Here is a 20,862-nt window from a genome sequence, read left to right as displayed (position 1 = left end):
GGGGGCTTGGTGAGCCGGTGTAGCGCAGTCACATACAGAGAAACGTCGCTATACAGGAAGACTTATGGAGGATGCTCAAAGTGACTGAAGATCATTAGATGACAATTTCACACTCAGACGTTAGAGATTAAAGGTACGGAAAAGGGATGGATGAGAACTTTAAGTCAGCAGAGGCAAACCTCTTTTTCTTCTGGTTTATCTACAAGATATTTCTCTCGTGCCTCATTTGGACTCAAGTCTGGTTTCCCTTTGTACATCATAAGGTGAAGGAGGGGTTGTGTTTCCTGACTTCCTGTAGCAGGCGCTCTCGATCAGACAGAGCTTTGTCAAGAGCTGACTGGACATCAGTGAGTCTAGACTCCAGTGACTGAAACAAAAGTGAAACAGATACAGAAACAGATAAAGAGGACATTCTTAGATTTGAATTAGACTAAACATCAATCATGATCAGCTGAAACACAGAAACACACATCTGAAACATGCTAAAAGAAATAAGAGATGATTTCAGAGAGCAGTTGTAGCAATACACCTTCATTTATAAATAATAAGTGACGTTTAGACTTCAGACATGTAATTAAGATATCAAATGCCACAACTGACATCTGAGAGACTTCTCTTGTCCTCGAAAGGAATCGTAGCCAAGCACTGGAAAATTACAATTACTCAGTATCCTGTAGGATTGAAACTGTCAACAAAAACATGTTTTATTTCTCAGAAAAAAAAAAAATCACTCACACACAATTACAATATGGTACGTCACAACAGATTTGATGTCCACAACATCAAAAAGTCATTACTTTCTTGATTGTTTTATATCCAAACTGACATAATGCATCTAAAAATGGCATGTTTAAATTGAATGTGAGTGAAAATGGGATTTGAAAACTACGATGGGACAGATGTTCTGTTTAACATCTCAAAACACACTCAAACAAGCCAAAACACATTAAATAATGCAGCATTACATTGTGTACAGCTGCAATCGAAATTAGACTGTAGTACTTCACAAATACAAGCTTTTTTGAAGATCCAGGACTTGCATCTATAACGAATCAGTGGCATATTAAAAGTGATAATGTCAATATATAATGTAATATTTTTGAGTTCTAGTATTTCTGTAATTATTTACATCAAAGATTATTAGTGAACTGAAAGCTTTTTTAGACGAGGAATGGGCCAAGATTGCAGTAGAGAGGTAATAGAAGCTTCTAAGCACTTCCAAGCAGTGTTTATTGTTGTTTTTAAAGAATAAAAAATTCTGCACCAAATTTGACTTTTGGGGGTTGAATAATTTTCGAACATGAACGTTTGGAGCCAATTTAAAAAAAAAAAAACAATTATTATTCACCAACTTACATTCTCAGAATTACTTTTTAATAAACTCACTCTAATACTGTACTGATGCCTTTGTTCAATTGGTTTCACAAAATGTTGCTCTGCAGCAAAATGTCTTGCAGGTCAAGGAGGTTGAATACTTTCGATTGCAACTGTATATTGATTTGCTAATGTATCATACCTTGTTCTTCTCCTCAGCTCTAAAGCAGGATTGGCCAGCTCTATCCTTGTCCCCTTCTGTCTCAGTCCCTGATTGGCTTTGCGCAGCTACATGCGTAAAAGTGAAACAGAGGAAGCAAACGTTAGTTTAACAGGTGACAGCGCAGATATCATGTAATATGAGCAGCTGCTGTAACCCAAACCCAAAGGACTCACATCTCAGGCTGAGGATTCCATCATCTAAACGCTCCAACACAATGCCATCCAAAGAGAAGAACACAGGAACTGGTTGAGGAGCGGTCGGGTAGACACGAGGACCATCATCCTATTAGAAAGAGCGAAAACAGAGACTCCTTGTCCATAAAGCATTTCACAGTCATTGTAACTAAGCATACAACTAATAATCTTTTCAATGGAATGATTAGTCTTCCATTAGCTCTGATTCGGATGAAGTGTGTCTTACTTTTAGTGTAATAGCAGTGTCCCGTAACCACAGTCTCATCGGCTGGGGGTCTGCGCTCAGCTCATCCTCAAGGAAGGGTCCCAGCATGTTTAAGGTAGAAGCCAGCAGCTCTGCTTTGCATCCTGTCAAGCACATTTCCATGAAGCCCACGCTCTCAGACAGAGGTGAGTGTCTGCCCGCTCGCGGTCCCATCTCCATCCTGAGGGCCGCTGCTGGGGGACAGGAGAGAGACCGGGGGCCGGGAGACAGCGGAGCACTGGGAGAGGAAGATCCAGCTGTGGTGAGAAAGAAAATAAAGATGTTTTTGAGAAAATGTTTTGGTAGATCTCAAATAAGTGCTATACTGCATGTATCTGCACACACAGAAGACTGATAAAACAGTAACCACAGAAATGAAGAGTGCAAGTGAGGCAATTATATAGGGTGGTTGCTAAAACAGATTAACATATGGTTGGAAGAGCAGATCGCATGCTTTGAGTTGTAAATAATTAGTGGTTGGGGATGCACTGCAAGTTCCTGACTTCATATCCAGGGAGTGAAAAGAGACATACCATGAGTACTATGGGTGTATCACCTGATCTGTGCCCAAACACGAATATCCAATTTCCCCAGTGTTCAGCAGCATGGACAATATGTTTGTGCATAGAGATCGTTTGTTTAAAGGAATAGTTCACTTAAAAATTAAAGAATGCTGAAAAAGTACTCATTCTCAGCCCTTTCAAGATGTAGGTAAGTTTGTTCCGTTATAGGATTTAGAAAAATTTAGCATTGAATCATTTGCTCACCAATGCATCTTCTGCAGTGAATGGGTGCCGTTAAAATGAGAGTCCAAACAGCTGATAAAAACATCACAATAAACCACAAGGATTACTTGTGGATTATTGTGATGTTCATCAATTAACATCTTGTGAAGCTAAAAGCTGTATGTTTGTAGGAAACAAATCCATCATTAAAGCGTTCAAGTCCATTCCCTGTGGTCCTCTCACAACAAAATCCACTTACGTACTTGTTTTTGAACTCGTTTTGGACTGTTTTTAAATGCCGTTTGATCTGTGCATATTTCTCTCCTGATTCAGATGATGACTTTTTAAGTGGAAGAGACAATATATGAACACAGGACTCATATTTTAACTCATGTTAATTAATGGACTGGAGTGGTATGGATTACTTGTGGACTACTGTGATGTTTTTATCAGCTGTTATCAGCAGTGATAGAAACTATTCTTTTCCAATAAGTTTAAATTCATTTTTACCTTTCATGGGCATTTTTACCTTTATAAAACCACTTTTTCTAAAAGTGTGCATCATCTTTTGAGTCAAATTCTTCAGTCAGTTATAATAATAATACATTTGGACTGTTACCAAATGTAATCAGTATCAACAAATATAATCTTTGCAGAGGTTGCATATGAAGTGGCATTTAGATGTTAATGCAGCTATATTTGAAATTATTTTAAAAGTGAAAAGATACTTTGAATGTGAAATTAAAATCACCAGTAGGTGGCAGCAAGCCACTGTTAATAAGTGAGTCATTGCGACTGAACCGGGTCATTTAACGATTGATTAATTCAGAAAAATAGTACTGTGGCAGTGTTTAGAATGATTTTTGTTGGTGAAATTTAGCACAAACAGGAAATATGCTATTTAAAACGTAAGTATTTTAATATTAACTTCTAGTTTGTTGAACTGTTGTATAAAAACAATATCACATTTGTAGTAATGCGAATTTTTGAAGGAAAAAAAAACAGCACTGTTCATGTGATATTGATTAACTATATGAAATTATATATATATACATTTTCTGTCCCCATTTCTTAAATTATGCGATCATTCTAAGTGCATTTAATAGACTGAATCATGCAGTGAAAGAAGCACTCTAAATTTGTACTTACTAGACTTCATCACTAATGTAGCGTTATGCGCGCACTCTGTAGGTCTGTTTTTTTTTTTTTGCAATATGCTCGATAATGTCAAATTGCACATCATTAAAACAACAATTACGATATTATCGCAGACAATATATATCGCACACCTTTAGCGGGGTGATCGTATGATGCAGATATACTCAACATACTCTTATGCTAATTTGTTAATGAAAAATACTTCTCCATTCATTATTATGGACACATTTAGCATCCTAACCCTGTGTCAGTGCCAGTCCCGCCAGCAGGTCCGTGACTTTATGGTTGCCATGTTGTTTAGGCACAAGCTCCTGGGCTTCCAGCGCCACCACGATATCTTCACCACGCATCTCTGCTAGGCATCCCATTCGACTCAGACACAATGCTAACACAGACACCTGAAATAAACAGAGCGTTCATTAAAAAAAAAAATCACATTCATGACACATTCATCACAAATTATCTTCCATGCTGAGGACAGGTTTTGGCCATCTACAGTGCCTTCCGAAAGTATTCAGACCCCTTCATCTTTGTTTTTCACATATTAATGTTGCTGCATTATGCTTTAAATAGCTTTTTCCCCCACAATAAGTACATTGGATAAGCATTTACTCAGTACTTAGCTGAAGCACCTTTACAGCCTTTTTGGTTATGATACAACAGGCTTTGCACATCAGCATTTGGCAATTATCTGCCATTCTTCTACTCACCTCTCAAGGTCTGTCAGCTTGGAAGGAGGCTGGCAGACATTTTCAGGTTTCTCCAGAAATGTTCGATTGGGTTCAAGCCCAGGCTGTGGCTGGGCAACTCAAGGACAAGGACATTCACAGAGTTGTCTATAAGCAACTCTGGCTGTGTGCTTAGGGTCATTGACCTGTTGGAAGGTGAACCTTCTGCCCAGTCTGAGGTTCTGAATCTCAATATTTTGGTGCACTTAGCTTTTCTTCTACTCTGATAAATACCTAACGCTGAAAAACAGCTCCACATCATGAGGCTGCTAACAGCACACTTTACTTTTGAGATGGTGCTCTGCAGATTCCTAGTTTCCTTTAAACATGATTCTTGGAATTGAGGTTCATCAGACCACAGAATCTTGTTTCTCACAGTCTGAGGGTCCTTCAGGTGTTCTTTGCTAATTCCTAGTGTGTTTTCATGTCTCTTTACTGAGGAGTGGATTGAGTCTTGCCAAACACCATAAAGCCCAGATTGGTGGAGTGTTGCAGTGAAGTTTGTCCATCTGTAAGTTTCTCCCATCTCCACATATGATCATGGAGCTCTATTAGAGTGACCATCAGGTTCTTGGTCACCACTCCAGACAAGACTCTTCTCCATCCATTTCTCAGTTTGTCCAGGAGGCCAGCTTTAGGAAGAGTCCTGGTTGTGTCAAACTTCTTCCATTAACGGAGACTACATGTTTCTGTGAACCTTCAATGCAGCAGAATTTTTTCCGAACTAAGATGTGTGGGCTTGATGCAATCCTGTTTCTGAGCTCTACAGGCAGTTTATATTTTTTTACCTCATGGCTTGGTTTTTTCTCTGACATGCATTTTCATCTGTTAGACATTTAATAAAACATGTGTGCCTTTCCAAATCATACCCATTCAATTGAATTTGCCACAGGTTAACTTCACTCAAAGTGTAGTAATCTCTACAAGCAATATGAATGCTCCTGAGATAAATTTCAACTGAACCAGATAAGGTTAAGAATACTTATGCAATGGCATTAAAGTTTTTTATTTTCTTATTCATTAATAAATTTGAAAAAAAAAGTTAAAAAACATTTTTTTTCTTTGCCATTATTGTATGTGGAGTGTAGATTGATGTGAACAAAAAGCAATTTAAAGCAGTTTAACATAAGGCAGCAACATAACAAAAAAGATAAAACTCACCATATCTTGGGTAATGTCTTCAGTGCTCTGGGACAGAGAGCTGCTGAGGTCTGCTGACGACCCACCTTCTGTTCCTGGAGCTGGACTAACACAGCTGCCCGAAAAACCTGTACCATTAGGACGCAAAGACTCCACACCAGACTCTGAATCACAACAACACAAATATACAGAGCTTATAGACACTGACAGTCATAGTTTTTAAAATAAAAGTACTATGAGTGCTTCTGTACCAGAGTCCATGAGGATGACAAAGTTTTCACTGACGTCACTGTCAATGGACATGCCATCATCCGCCAGACTACTCTCTAAAATGGCACTGTCACAGGAATTTTGGGAAGGCGACTGTTTCATGGTCTGAAGCCGCAGGTTTCCCATTATCGAGGGACTGGACTCTTCTGGCCGTGCACTTTGCTCCCTACAGAAGTCATAATAAACATGACACTTGAGTTGAATTATGTGTCATTAACCACACTGGCAGAAAGAGTTGATATTTTGTAAATGTCCTACCGTAAATATATCAAAACTTAATTTTTGATTAGTAATATGCATTGCTAAGAACTTCATTTGGACAACCTTAAAAGCGACTTTCGCAATATTTTTATTTTTTGCACCCTCATATTTCAGATTTTCAAATAGTTGTATCTTGGCCAAATATTATCCTAACAAACCATACATCAATGGAAAGCATATTTATTCAGCTTTTAGATTTACCCTTATGACTGGTTTTGTGGTCCAGGGTCACATGGTAAAGAGAACCTCAATGGTAGTTGCCCTCACATTAATAAACTGCACAATTTGTATGGATTACTTGTCTTTATGAAATTTCTGAAGCATCAAAGTTGTGGTCAATACAGGGACAGATATCTCTCAGGTTTTTTGGTGAACTACCCCTTTAAAACTACAGGCTGATAACATACCAACAAAAAGCAAATTTACTGTAACTATGCATAAAAAGTTTCAAATACAGCCCAATGTGTCTTCCTTAAACCAAATATAGACATTCACTAGAATACCCGCAAGCAGTATCAGCTCTTTTCAATTACGTACTGTGTGCACTGCATGTGACCTCATTCAAAAGATGGCCAGATATTCAGAAACAAAAAATACATTGTTTCATGCTGAACCACAAATTAAATGGCTCTGTTCAGGCAATCATTTCTAGGGTGGAGTCAACAATAGCTAAGTGATAGAAGAGAAGTTCTAGGAGATAAAATGTGAACAGTAAAATTATTTGTTTCAGCCAGCATAAGATATCCCAGATTTTCCATTTCAATGCAATTCCAAAGACTATAGAATACCCAAGACATGTCACTCGTGTAGTTTTGAATGGGGAAAAATGCAACGCTCATTATGGCCGCGAAGCCCCGCCTTCTTAGTGAAAGAGCCAATCGTTGATTAGAAAAGTCAGCGCGTCACTGCAGCTGCCGTTAGAAGTCCCGGTTGCTATAGAAACAATCGGCGCTCTAAGACGTGCGCTCAGTACTGCGCATGCGCACTGGCTCATCTAGCCGGAAAAATAAGCGTTTTTTTCACGCTATTGGAGCACAAGGAACCACATTTATGAGGCAGTTCTTGTTGGATTTCTTTGGAGATTTAAAATATGAAATTTAATCGTAAGCTTGGTGAACAGTTTTGGAGAATTTGATGTTTCCCCATTCAAACAGATAGGAGCTGCACTTGTATGCCCGAGAGGCGTTTCAAAGATGGCCGCCGAGTGACATGACTTGCCTTAAAGGGACTTTGGCAATTCTAAAATCAATGCTAAAACAAGCTCCAAGGTCTTACTTGTTTTGAGGAGTGAAGAGTTTAGTCATGCCAGATCCTCGGCTCAGGATGCTAAAGGCATCTTTTGTGATGGACAGCGCACCCTTGGTGAGATCCAAGGAGGCGCTGAGTGCGTCTTTGGTGACACCTTTGGTGGCATTGAGAGCACTAGACAGCTCCCCCTCCAAGCTGAAAGTGGAGCTATGGCGGGACAGCAATGCAGAGTTCCCTGGAGAAAGCGGAGGAGACATGGACGCAACGGTGGCCTGAGTTTCACCATCCTGCCCTGCTGGTCCATCCATTCCTTCCTCAACAGCTTCGAAAGCCTCCTCTACCGAACCCTCCTGCTCGGCATCATCCTCTTGATCCTCATTCCCTCCTGTCCCACTATCCTCCAGCAGGCCAGGTTCACGGACATGGTGGGATGGTGAGAGATCAGAGTCGGTCAAACTAGGACTGTCTGTTTCCTCAGGAGAATGAGCTTCTTCTTCTGGCTCGCATGTTGCAGGAGGAAGCAGAAGAGCAAGTTCAATTGCTTCCATCAGGACTGAGACACAAACCGAAGGGGGATCTGATGGTTTATGTTCTGCTTGTGCCAAACCTTGGATGTCCTTGGTCAAATCTCCAGCTAGTCGGGCAAGGTAGTCCTTCATTCGCAAAAGAGCTACGAACTGGTAGTGGTTGAGCCACATTTTGACAGGAGTGATGGACTGGGCTAAGATATGAATGGAGGCCATGGGAGACCTGACTAGATCTTCGGTTTGGTCAACTTTATTTATGTCATTTACACCCTGCGATAAGTCTAGGAGGGGTTGTTTGCTATAATTGTTGGGGGATTTTGATTCGCCATCTAGACTTGAACAACAAGAGACTTTTTTGAAGGCAGAAGGGTGGCACATCCACAAAGACATGGCAAAGGGCTCCACAAAGGGAAGGGCTTTCCCTCTGAGTCCTCGACGAGCCCCTTCAAAGCCAAGAGTCACTCGGGACAGACTGACAGACCAGACGTCCTGAGAGCGAGAGGGACGTTTGTGCGCTAATGACAGGGACACGTTTTCTAGACAGTGTTGAAGGAAAGCAGACGGCAGGGGATGTAGGACGCTCTGATCTCGAGGGAAAGTTTGGCACGCTGTGGGATGGAAGAAAGGACGGGTGGAGAAGCTGCTGTAGGTGCTGTTGAGGTCTGAATGGGAACCGTGAGGAGCGTGGCGAGTGTTGCTGAGGGCGATCTGAGGAAGACTGATGCTCAGTGACTGAGGGCGGTCTGGGTGATCCAAAATGGAGGATTCCAGAGGAATGATCAGCTGAAGAGAAAAAAGCTTCAGCTGAAACACTTGAAAAATGTTTTCAAAACCAAAAAAATATCTGTTAGAATGGAGGTAGGGCCCTATGGTTTCCACGATGTGGAAAACATTGACGGAATCATGGAATCTAGTCATAAAAATGGAATTTATATATAATGCGGAATGTCACGAATGTGCCAGATTTGGGATGAAAATCAAAAGGTCAGTACACTTTAATCAAAACTTGATATTGACTATTGTCTGTGAATATTAAGCTGCAAAATTCTATTTAAATATGAATCCTGCATGTTCTGAATGCAGATGCATGGTTTTGTTTACTACAAAACACTGTGTTATGCAGTTTTTAGCCTCTGACACCTCAGTATATGAATACATGAACATATAAACAATTTCTAGAACCGCTCTGAGAGTCACTTCATGAGCATTTTAACTTTTCTATTGAGAAAAACTATCATCATATCAAATACAACACAAACTTAAAGGATTTCACAGCAACCCATCAAAATAAAAGTTTGGTTTAACTTGAACAAATTGTGACATAAATATATTTCTTAAGGTAATGTTAATGTTTTGTTATTTAAAAAATATTTTTTCTGAAAAAAAAAGATATATATATATATTTTTTTTTTCCATTAACTAATTAGAGATGATTTGATTATTAAAATTGAATGAAACCATTACAATAGGAATCCAGACAATTGGAAATGCAGAATTCAGTAAAACTGAATTTGAGAAAAATACAAAATAAATGTAATTTTTGTTAAACTCTTAAACTGCTGCTATAATTGTGTTAAAGTTTCATGATTTCAATTAATTACACATTCTTTTAAAATTAAAATGGAAAAAAAAGGGAATCTGGAAAAAATAAAACGGAATTTTGAAAAAAAAAAAAAAGATTTCATAGGGCACTATGGGGGTTGTTTTGTTTTTGGAGTATGTTACTGAACCAAATTTTAAAGGCTCAATGAAAAAAAAGGGTTTATGTTAAAGAAATTTTTTATGATAAAGAAAAGGAAATATCTTTTAAAACTGTAGCAATGCTTCTTTAACATTAGAAGCAGACATACTTTTTAATAAATCCATACTGGATTTCCATCCTTTCAAATCATGTCAGATCTGTTGATTTACCTTCAGCTGTGTTGCATCCAGGCGGACATCGATGTGTTCTTCTGTCTTGCTGCTGTCTTGGAGGTGATAGAAGGCTTTAACCTGATCTAATGTCCTGTGTAGACCTCTTGTGAACAGAGTCATCCACAAGACACTTGGGGCATCCAGACACAGCTGTAGACCATTCAGCTGGGCATAAAGATTAGAGCAGGGTACTAGAGAGAGAGAAAGGGCCAATGGGAGGAAAATAAAAATTATAAAATCACAGTGGGGTCCAACAAGATTGTGAGTTTGTTAAAGTGAATGATATACATTAACCATAGTGATCAATGAACGTGAAAAATGATAGATAACATACCAGGAAGTCCAGGGTTATCAGGAAAGTAGTATTCAGTGAACTGAAGGTGAATTGCAGGAGTGTTCTCTGGGAGATGTAAGGATTTGCGGTTGCAGGAGAGGAGAGACTGCGTTCTCTTGCTGTGACGGCCTCCGGTGGACACCTAAAGAAATAGATAATATTTATTTTTTTTACTTTAGCTTCTTAACTTGATCTGTAGAAGACTGTCATTGGCAGGCAAATGCACAAGCTAGCTAATATCTGGGACTTACAAACTGACCATAGGGTGATTTTTTGTCTTAGAGTTCTGGGCTTTAGTTACATTTCAAGTATTAAAAAAAAACATTACTCATAGACATGTATGCTACCATATGAAGAAAGGTTGTCTTCAGCAAACTGTTTGCAGGCTTTCTTGTGAGCCAGCTTCAGATGAGGCTTCCTTTTGGGATGACGCCTATGCAAACTGACTTGTTGCAGTGTGCAATGTATTGAATCTATTTTAAAATGTAATTTACTTTTGTTATGCAAAGTTACATTTTCAGCATCATTACTCAAGTCACTGTGTCACATAATATTTCAGAAATCATCCTTAACAAATGTTAAATTTGCTGCTTAAGAAATATTATCAGTGTTTAATACAGTTGTGCTGCTTCAAATTTTGTGGAAAGAGTGATACATTTTTTCAGGTCTGATGAATAGAACGTTCTAAAGAATATTTATTTCAAATATTCATTTGTAGCAATGTTTATTTTGTTTTTTGTAGCATCTGAATGTGCCCTTGCTGAATAAAGCTGAATATTTTTTTTTAAAGTACTGCCCCCAAACATTTAAACTCAGAACATTTAGCAATGGGAATTTTAGTTCCAAAAGTGAGCGGTTAAATAATATATAATTAATAGGGTATTTATATAGGGACATTTGATTTCAACATTTTATGTTTTTTTTTAGCTTAAAGGGTACACACTTATGTCTCTTTTGATCTATCAAGACAACAGTAAACACAGAAAACGTGCATTATATCATACATAGCAGCACTGATGACATGTAACAAGCCCTAAAGATGCATCACATTAAAAATTAAAGTGTCTTGCTGAGGCTAATATTCGTTTTTCTCATTAAAAAAAAAATATGTGCTGATCAATGTTACATGAATGTATGCAGATTCTTTACAAATATTTTCTGAATTAGTGTGCCATGTTCTTAATTTGAGAACCACAGCGTAGCCAAAGCATAACATCAGCAACACATCACATGTTGCTTTATCCTTGAGATGGAAAAAAAAAGGATGACATAAGCCCATTCGTTTTTGCTGGGCAAGGCTAATTTTAGAGTGAACTGACTTGTGTCCCATAAAAAGCATGAGTGGTCAAACTTGTGGTAAAAGAGTAAAAACAAATACAAAAATATAGCTGCAAGCAGCAATTACGGGGCCAAGCATTCAAAGGGAAAATGAGGAGCTAAGGATGGCAGGAACAGCAGACCAACTGCAACAATAAGTAAAAAGAAGCCATTTTAGGATGATTTTAGTCAAAACAACAGAAAAATGATGTAGAACGCCTACTGATACGATTTAATGGCTTATGAGGTTTGACCAACAGGTGGCGCTGTTATCAAATCCATGTGGTGTGTTTAGTGTGAGGTGACAAAGGCACACTCAAAGTTTGGCGTCTTTATGTCAAAGCTTTGCAGAAATTCAGCCTCAGATAGAGTTTGGCATCAAGCCTAAAATTTGTAGAGGCGCTGTACGAAAACGGTTTCATCTATCAACATGAAATCCATAACTTTTTGTCAGCACAGTCTGAAGATGATATGTCTCGATTTGGGTGAAAATCAGACTAACAGTCTAGGACGAGTTCGAAAAAGTAGGTTTTCAACATAAATCAAAATGGCGGACAGGAAGTTTGACCAACTGTGGCATATTCGGTATCTATGTTGTCGGCATGACCCAAGGAATATTTTGAGACTAATTTCATTACACTAGGCTAATGCTGTCTACAGTTATTAGCATTTTTGGACAATTTATAATTGATAGTTAATGAATGGTTTATTACTCTTGACCAATAGGTGGCGCTGTTACCAAATTGATGTGGTGTAATCAGTGTAATGCCACATACCAAATTTGGTGCAAATATCTCAAAGCTTTGCAGAGATACAGCTTCAGATGCGCTTTGGCATCTTTTCAGCAAATTCGTTGATGCGTTAAATGAAAACGTTTCGAATATCGACACAAAATCCATAACTTTTAGTCAGCATGGTCTGAAGATGATCCGAGTCAAATTTGGGGAAAATCCAACAAACGGTCTAGGAGGAGTTTGAAAAAGTAGGTTTTCTACATTCATCAAAATGGCGGACAGGAAGTTCGGCCAAAATTGGCAATATTGGTATCAATGTTCTCGGCCTGACCCAAGGAATATTTTGAGATCAATTTCATTACAATAAGCCATTTTTCACATAAGTTATTAGCATTTATCGAAATTTCGTTATAACTTTTGACCACAAGGTGGCGCTGGCCCCAAAATTTTTATGTACATTCAGGGCATATTGCCGAACATTTTTGTAATTAATGTCGAAACGATACGCTAATCCGTTCTCAAGATACAGCATTTTTAAGCTAAATTCAAAATGGCTGACACCCAAAATGGCTGACATGGGAAAATTGGATATGGTTCGACTTGGCATGCTCCTCCGAATCTAACGGGATGAGCTTTGAGATTTTTTGGCAAAGCACTGAGAAGTTATAAGCATTTTTCATATCTCCTGACCACTAGGTGGCACTGTGATGTATCTGCAGGTATCTTTAGGTCATGCATATTATAACACACACCAAGATTGGTCTCAATACGACAAACCGTTGCGGAGATATGGCCTCACATCCATTTTTGCACGCTTCGTAGAATTAATTAGCGCGTTATTCGAGAACGGTTTGTCCAATCAACTTGAATTCCATCACTTTTTGCCAGCATGGTCTGAAGATGATCTGAGCCAATTTTTGGTGACAATCAGACAAACATCTAGGACGAGTTCGAAAAAGTAGGTTTTACAAACAAAAAATTATAGAAAAAAAACTAAACCATACGATTTTTGAATTTTGGTGTTCATTCGACTCGGCATGACCCAAGGATTCAGAGAAAAAAAGAATTTTGATTTTGTGGCTTACGGTTCAAAAGTTATTAGCACAAAGAAAGTGAAATTTCGGACAAGTGGTGGCGCTAGAGAGTTTGAGTTAGAGACATTAAATCTTGCTATGGTTAATGTAGGGACTGTCCTCTATCAGTGTGCAAAATTATACAACGTTCCCGCAAGTGGTACTATGGGCTGCCATAGACTTGTGGCGGAAGAAACGGAAGGAGAAGAATAAGAACGTTCGGTGCTTGGCCCCTAGTAAGTACTTCCTCCTTTAGCAGTCTCTGTATGCCACTGCACAACAGAACAAAATACATACAGACTTAAATTAAATTAAAAACCAAATAGATGGAGTTTTAATCTGCACTGCATATAAAGAATATAAATGTTGTCATTTAGACCTGATGGATGTCCAGGTCGTCCACACGGATCACCATGCAGCTGGAGCAAAGTCTCTTCAGTGATGTTCCTGAGGACGGGGCGGCTGCTGAAGTCCGCCGTGAGGTCTGAGACCTTTCAGGACTGAAACTGGACTGTGATTCTCCATCTGCATAACATAAAATGAGACCTGCAATTCAAAAATGTATCTCTCAAGAGGAAACAAAACCACACATGTTCATGTCAAATACATAATTCTTTTGGGGAACCAATACTTTTACTTGACATATATTTTAGTATTTACACTAAGGAATTGTAACTGTGCAGACCTTAGTAACTTCAGCAGAAAAAGAACAAGTTGATACACAATGAAGAAAGATTAAATTGAAAACTAGGATTAAAAATGTTGTCAAGACAAACCCTCAGTTGGCTTAAAAAAAGCCTGATCAGAAAGTGTGAAAAAGTTTAAAAGTTTTAGAAATCGTAGACATTTAATGGTTTTCAGTCCAAAAGAGATTGAAGTTTAAAGTAGTTTTAAAGCTTAAAGCTTGAATGTTTTGAAGGCAATACAGTCTGTTAGATGGATGGATGAATAGCATGTTTTAGCATGTTGCTAACATGTTTCTAAATGATTTAACATGTAACTAGCATTTAACTAGCATGATTAACAAGTTACTAGCATGTTGCTAACATGTTTCTAAATGATTTAACATGTAACTAGCATTTAACTAGCATGATTAACAAGTTACTAGCATGTTGCTATCAAGTTTCTAACATAATTAACATGTTGTTAACATGTTTCTAACATGATTAGCAAGTTATTAGCATGTTACTAGAATGATTAGCATGTTGTAAGCATGTTTCTATCATGTCTGTAACATGATTAACATGTCAATAATGTGTTGCTAGCATGTTGTTAACATCATTAACAAGGCACTAGCATGTTTCTAGCATGATTAGCATGTTATAGGCATGTTTTTATATGATTAACATGTTAATATCATGTAGCTAGCATGATTAGAATGTCACTAGCATGATGTTAGCATTCCTAACATGATTAGCAAGTTACTTGCATGATCAACATGTTAACATGTTTCTAACCTGAGTAGCATTTTGTTAACATGTTTCTAACATGATTAGTAAGTTATTAGCATGTTACTAGCATGATTAGCATGTTTCTAACATAATTAGCATGTTGTAAGCATGTTTCTGGCCTAATTAACATGCTGTAAACAAGTTTCTAACATGACTTGCAAGTTATTAGCATGTTACTAGCATGTTTCTAAAATAATTAGCATGTTGTAAGCATGTTTCTATCCTAATTAGCATGCTGTTAACATGTTTCTAACATGATTAGAATGTTAACGTTTCTAACATGATTAGCAAGTTATTAACATGTTACTAGCATGATTAACATGTTACTAGTGTGTAGCTAACATGCTTAGAATGTCGCTAGCATGATTAACAAGGTACTAGCATGATTAACATGTTGTTAACATGTTTCTAGGATGATTAGTATTTTGTTAACATGTTTCTAACCTAGTTAGCATGTTGTTGGCATGTTTCTAGCATGATTAGTATTTTGTTAACATGTTTCTAGCATGATTAACAAGTTATCATCATGTTACTAACATTATTAGCATGTCGTTAGCATGTTTCTAACATAATTTGTCTGTTACTTGCATGTTGCTAACATTATGCTAACATTAGTAGCCTGTTTCTAGCATGATTAGCAAGTTACTAGCCTGATTAGCATGTTGTTAACATGATTCCAGTTGCTAGGCTTGGTTGGATAGATACTAGCATGTTGCTAGCATGATTAGAGTATCGCTAGCATGATGTTAGCATTAAGCCTGTTTCTAGCATGATGTTAACATGTTTCTAGCATTATTAGAAAATTACTAGCATGATTAGCATGTTGTTAACATGTTTCTAACAAGATTAGTACTTTCTTAACATGTTTCTAACCTAGTTGGCATGTTGTTAACATGTTTCTAGCCTAATTACCATGTTGTTAGCATCTTTCTAGCATGATTAACATGTTGTTAACATGTTTCTAACATGATTAGCAAGTTTTTAGCATTTTACTAGCATGATTAGCATGTTTCTAACATAATTAGCATGTTGTAAGCATGTTTCTAACCTAATTAGCATGCTGTTAACATGTTTCTAACATGATTAGCAAGTTATTAACATGTTACTAGCATGATTAACATGTTACTAATATGTAGATAACATGCTTAGAATGTCGCTAACATGATTAACAAGTTACTAGCATGATTAGCATGTTGTTAACATGTTTATAGCCTGATTAGCATGTTGTTAACATGTTTCTAACATGATTAGCATGTTATCATCACGTTACTAACATTATTAGCATGTCGTTAGCATGTTTCTAACATAATTTGTCTGTTACTTGCATGTTGCTAGCATGATGTTAACATTAGTAGCCTGTTTCTAACATGATTAACAAATTACTACCATGATTAACATGATGTTAACATGATTCTAGTTGCTAGGCTTGGTTGGATAAATACTAGCATGTTGCTAGCATGATTAGAATATTGCTAGCATGATGTTAGCATTAAGCCTGTTTCTAGCATGATTAGCAAGTTACTAGCCTGATTAGCATGTTATTAACATGATTCTAGTTGCTATGCTTGGTTGGATAGATACTAGCATGTTGCTAGCATGATTAGAATATTGCTAGCATGATGTTAGCATTAAGCCTGTTTCTAGCATGATTAGCATGTTGTTAACATGTTTCTAGCATTATTAGAAAATTACTAGCATGATTAGCATGTTGTTAACATGTTTCTAGCATTATTAGAAAATTACTAGCATGATTAGCATGTTGTTAACAAGTTTCTAACATTATTAGAAAATTACTAACATGATAAGCATGTTGTTAACATGTTTCTGGCATGATAAGAATGTTGTTAACATGATTCAGTCATGATTAGCATGTTGTTAACATGTTTCTAACATGATTAGCATGTTGTTAACATGTTTCTAACATCATAAGCATGTTGTTAACATGTTTCTGGTATGATTAGCATGTTGTTAACATGTTTCTAGCATGATAAGCATGTTGTTAACATGTTTCTGGCATGATTAGCATGTTGTTAACATGTTTCTAGCATGATTAGCATGTTGTTAACATGTTTCTGGCATGATTAACATGTTGTTAACATGTTTCTGACATGGTTAGCATGTTGTTAACATGTTTCTAGCATGATTAGCATGTTGTTAACATGATTCAGTCATGATTAGCATGTTGTTAACATGTTTCTAGCATGATTAGCATGTTGTTAACATGTTTCTGGCATGATTAGCATGTTGTTAACATGTTTCTAACATGATTAGCATGTTGTTAACATGTTTCTAACATGATTAGCATGTTGTTAACATGTTTCTAGCATGATTAGCATGTTGTTAACATGATTCAGTCATGATTAGCATGTTGTTAACATGTTTCTAGCATGATTAGCATGTTGTTAACATGTTTCTGGCATGATTACCATGTAATTAACATGTTTCTAACATGATTAGCATGTTGTTAACATGTTTCTAACATGATTAGCATGTTATTAACATGTTTCTGGCATGATTAGCATGTTGTTAACATGTTTCTAACATGATTAGCATGTTGTTAACACGTTTCTAGCATGATTAGCATGTTGTTAACATGTTTCTAGCATGATTAGCATGTTATTAACATGTTTCTGGCATGATTAGCATGTTAACATGTTTCTAACATGATTAGCATGTTGTTAACACGTTTCTAGCATGATTAGCATGTTGTTAACATATTTCTGGCATGATTAGCATGTTGTTAACATGTTTCTAGCATGATTAGCATGTTGTTAACATGTTTCTAGCATGATTAGCATGTTGTTAACATGTTTCTGGCATGATTAGCATGTTGTTAATATGTTTCTAGCATGATTAGCATGTTGTTAACATGTTTCTGGCATGATTAGCCAACTCAAGCTCAAGTCAACTTAATTATTTCAAATAATGTTCACTGATGAAACATCCACATTAACACCAACGTTTATCGTAGGATTGGGGATGGGAAGACTTTCAGAGAACGTTAATGTTTTACCCTTGATTTTTTTGGCTGGAGAGTCTTTAGCAGATACATTTGGCTCTGAATGAGGTCCAGGGACGCCCAGATCATCCATCCTCCTCTGAAACTCCTGCAGCAGTTTGGCCGCCCACTGAGCACGAGACTCCATCGCCCCGCAGTGACGCTCCCAGTGCCGACAGCCGTCACCTGTGCAGCACAGCATATGTCACTAATCAACACGTCACTCAACCACACATCTGGCTGCTACTCTACAGTCAACCATTCAAACAATACATTGACTTCAAAACACAGTTTGCATTCAAAAGTCTGGGGTCAGAACATTTGGAAAAAATGAATACGTTTATTCAGCAAGGATGCATTAGAGCATTATATTGATCAAAAATGACAGCAAAGACATGTATAATGTAACAAAAGATTTACGCAAATAAATGCTGTTCTTTTGAACTTTCTATTCAAAGAAACCTGAAATTAAAAAAGCTCAACGTCTTGAGTGAATGTTGTTGTGATTTACGTTTTTGCATACTAAAATTTATTTAAATTGATTTGTAGGTCTTTTTATTTTATTAGATTTTTTTTGTTGCCTATTTAAAGGAATTTTAATCGCATACTTTATTAATAATTTCCCTTAATTTAACTTAATTTCACTTTCACTTAAATTACACACTATAGGGCCGTTACCAATCAAATGAAATCGGTATTAACGAAAACGACCTTTCCACTGCAGAAGAAACAGAAGCAGCTGAAGTGGCATTTAGATGCATTCACATTTAATAAAGCTAAAATGTAGCAAGAAAGCATTTACATTGCAAAATTGCAACAATATAAATAATGTTATAAGCTTGTTGTTAAAAATCAGTTTTTTTACATATATAAAAATATATAATGTCGGAAAAAATTAAAAGATAAGCTACTTTTAAATATGAATGTAAACCACCGATAGGTAGTCACTGCGTCATGCCTTCAAATGATTCGTTCAGATGGCTGATTCATTCAAGAATTAAGCAAGTGCCTGTCTTTATGAATTTACCACTGAATCACTGACTCAAATGATTCATTCAGAAACACAGAATCATTCAGTAACGAAACACTGCGGTTTGTTGCAAAGATGTGCCACTGTTCTGTTGTGATCTTTGTTTTGAACTATTTTTATCAAATTTACAAGCGTGGTTTTCAGGAAAATCTGCACTCGTTGTGTCAAGATAATTTTTTAAAAGAAATCTTACCAACCCCAAACTAATGAATTGTAGTGTGAATATTGAATGATAATGTAACAAAGTCTGAGACAGAAAAGTACAAAGAAAACCTCTGAAGCACAAAGCAGTAGTGTATGTTTCATTTGAGTCACCTGGTCTATGGAACGGGTAATAGTCAAAACCCAGTTTCCGGAAGGTCAGCTGCATTGCACCCTGTGTGCCTGGAGGTGGAGCTTCATCTGTGTGTACAGGAGAAATCACATGGGATAGCCATTGTTAAGATGAAATACCTAACTGGTAACAAGACAAGTTAGTTTAATTCATTCAAAAATTTAAGTGACTTTCTTCCTTCCGAGGAACCCTAAAGACAACATTTATTTGAATGTCAAAACTGCTCTTTTCCATAAAAAAGGACAAAAACCCATGACTTAAGTAGGGTTGTGACCGTGAGGAAATTTTGTGACAATACTGGTATCCCCGTGGGTAGGGAGTTTCCCCTCTTTTCCTCGCTTTCCATTGCTTTTAAATAGCTTAAAGGGTAACTCCACCCCAAAATGAAAATGTTGTCATTAATCACTTACCCCATGTCGTTCCAAACCCGTAAAAGCTTAGATCGTCTTCGGAACACAATTTAAGATATTTTGGATGAAAACCGGGAGGATTTTGACTGTCCCATTGACTGCCAAGACCCAAAAAAGTATGAAAGGCATCGTCAAAATAGTCTATCTGTCATCAGTGGTTAAATCTAATTTTTTTGAAGCAACAAGAATACTTTTTGTACAGTCGTGGCCAAAAGTTTTGAGAGTGACACAAATATTAGTTTTCTCAAAGTTTGCTGCTAAACTGCTTTTAGATCTTTGTTTCAGTTGTTTCTGTGATGTACTGAAATATAATTACAAGCACTTCATACGTTTCAAAGGCTTTTATTGACAATTACATGACATTTATGCAAAGAGTCAGTATTTGCAGTGTTGGCCCTTCTTTTTCAGGACCTCTGCAATTCGGCTGGGCATACTCTCAATCAACTTCTGGGCCAAATCCTGACTGATAGCAACCCATTCTTTCATAATCACTTCTTGGAGTTTGTCAGAATTAGTGGGTTTTTGTTTGTCCACCCGCCACAAATTCTCAATGGGATTAAGATCTGGGGAGTTTCCAGGCCATGGACCCAAAATTTCAATGTTTTGGTCCCCGAGCCACTTAGTTATCACTTTTGCCTTATGGCACGGTGCTCCATCGTGCTGGAAAATGCATTGTTCTTCACCAAACTGTTGTTGGATTGTTGGAAGAAGTTGCTGTTGGAGGGTGTTTTGGTACCATTCTTTATTCATGGCTGTGTTTTTGGGCAAAATTGTGAGTGAGCCCACTCCCTTGGATGAGAAGCAACCCCACACATGAATGGTCTCAGGATGCTTTACTGTTGGCATGACACAGGACTGATGGTAGCGCTCACCTTTTCTTCTCCGGACAAGCCTTTTTCCAGATGCTCCAAACAATCGGAAAGAGGCTTCATCTGAGAATATGACTTTGCCCCAGTCCTCAGCAGTCCATTTGCCATACTTTTTGCAGAAGATCAATCTGTTCCTGATGTTTTTTTTTTTTGGAGAGAAGTGGTTTTTTTGCTGCCCTTCTTGACACCAGGCCATCTTCCAAAAGTCTTGGCCTCACTGTGCGTACAGATGCGCTCACACCTGCCTGCTGCCATTCCTGAGCAAGCTCTGCACTGGTGGCACTCCGATCCCGCAGCTGAATCCTCTTTAGGAGACGATCCTTGCACTTGCTGGACTTTCTTGGACGCCCTGAAGCTTCTTAACAA

General features: G+C 37.5%; 1 protein-coding gene across 1 annotated transcript in view; it reads right to left on the bottom strand.

Moving 5' to 3' along the window:
• Positions 1-256: 256 nt before the first annotated feature.
• Positions 257-20,862, bottom strand: part of bltp3a (bridge-like lipid transfer protein family member 3A) — a 49,337-nt gene continuing 28,731 nt past the window's right edge. The window contains exons 9-21 of the mRNA XM_073823663.1: positions 19,199-19,285; positions 17,869-18,039; positions 13,784-13,929; positions 10,281-10,422; positions 9,944-10,137; positions 7,533-8,815; positions 5,978-6,162; positions 5,748-5,890; positions 4,100-4,256; positions 1,958-2,232; positions 1,711-1,819; positions 1,517-1,602; positions 257-367 (exon numbers count right to left, since the gene is read on the bottom strand). Of these exons, the coding sequence (XP_073679764.1) occupies positions 257-367; positions 1,517-1,602; positions 1,711-1,819; positions 1,958-2,232; positions 4,100-4,256; positions 5,748-5,890; positions 5,978-6,162; positions 7,533-8,815; positions 9,944-10,137; positions 10,281-10,422; positions 13,784-13,929; positions 17,869-18,039; positions 19,199-19,285 (3,089 nt within the window). The remainder of the gene's footprint in view (positions 368-1,516; positions 1,603-1,710; positions 1,820-1,957; positions 2,233-4,099; positions 4,257-5,747; positions 5,891-5,977; positions 6,163-7,532; positions 8,816-9,943; positions 10,138-10,280; positions 10,423-13,783; positions 13,930-17,868; positions 18,040-19,198; positions 19,286-20,862) is intronic.

Source organism: Garra rufa, chromosome 18 (genome assembly GCF_049309525.1).
Source record: "Garra rufa chromosome 18, GarRuf1.0, whole genome shotgun sequence".
Classification (NCBI taxonomy): domain Eukaryota; kingdom Metazoa; phylum Chordata; class Actinopteri; order Cypriniformes; family Cyprinidae; genus Garra; species Garra rufa.
This window is presented reverse-complemented; position numbering and strand designations above follow the sequence as displayed.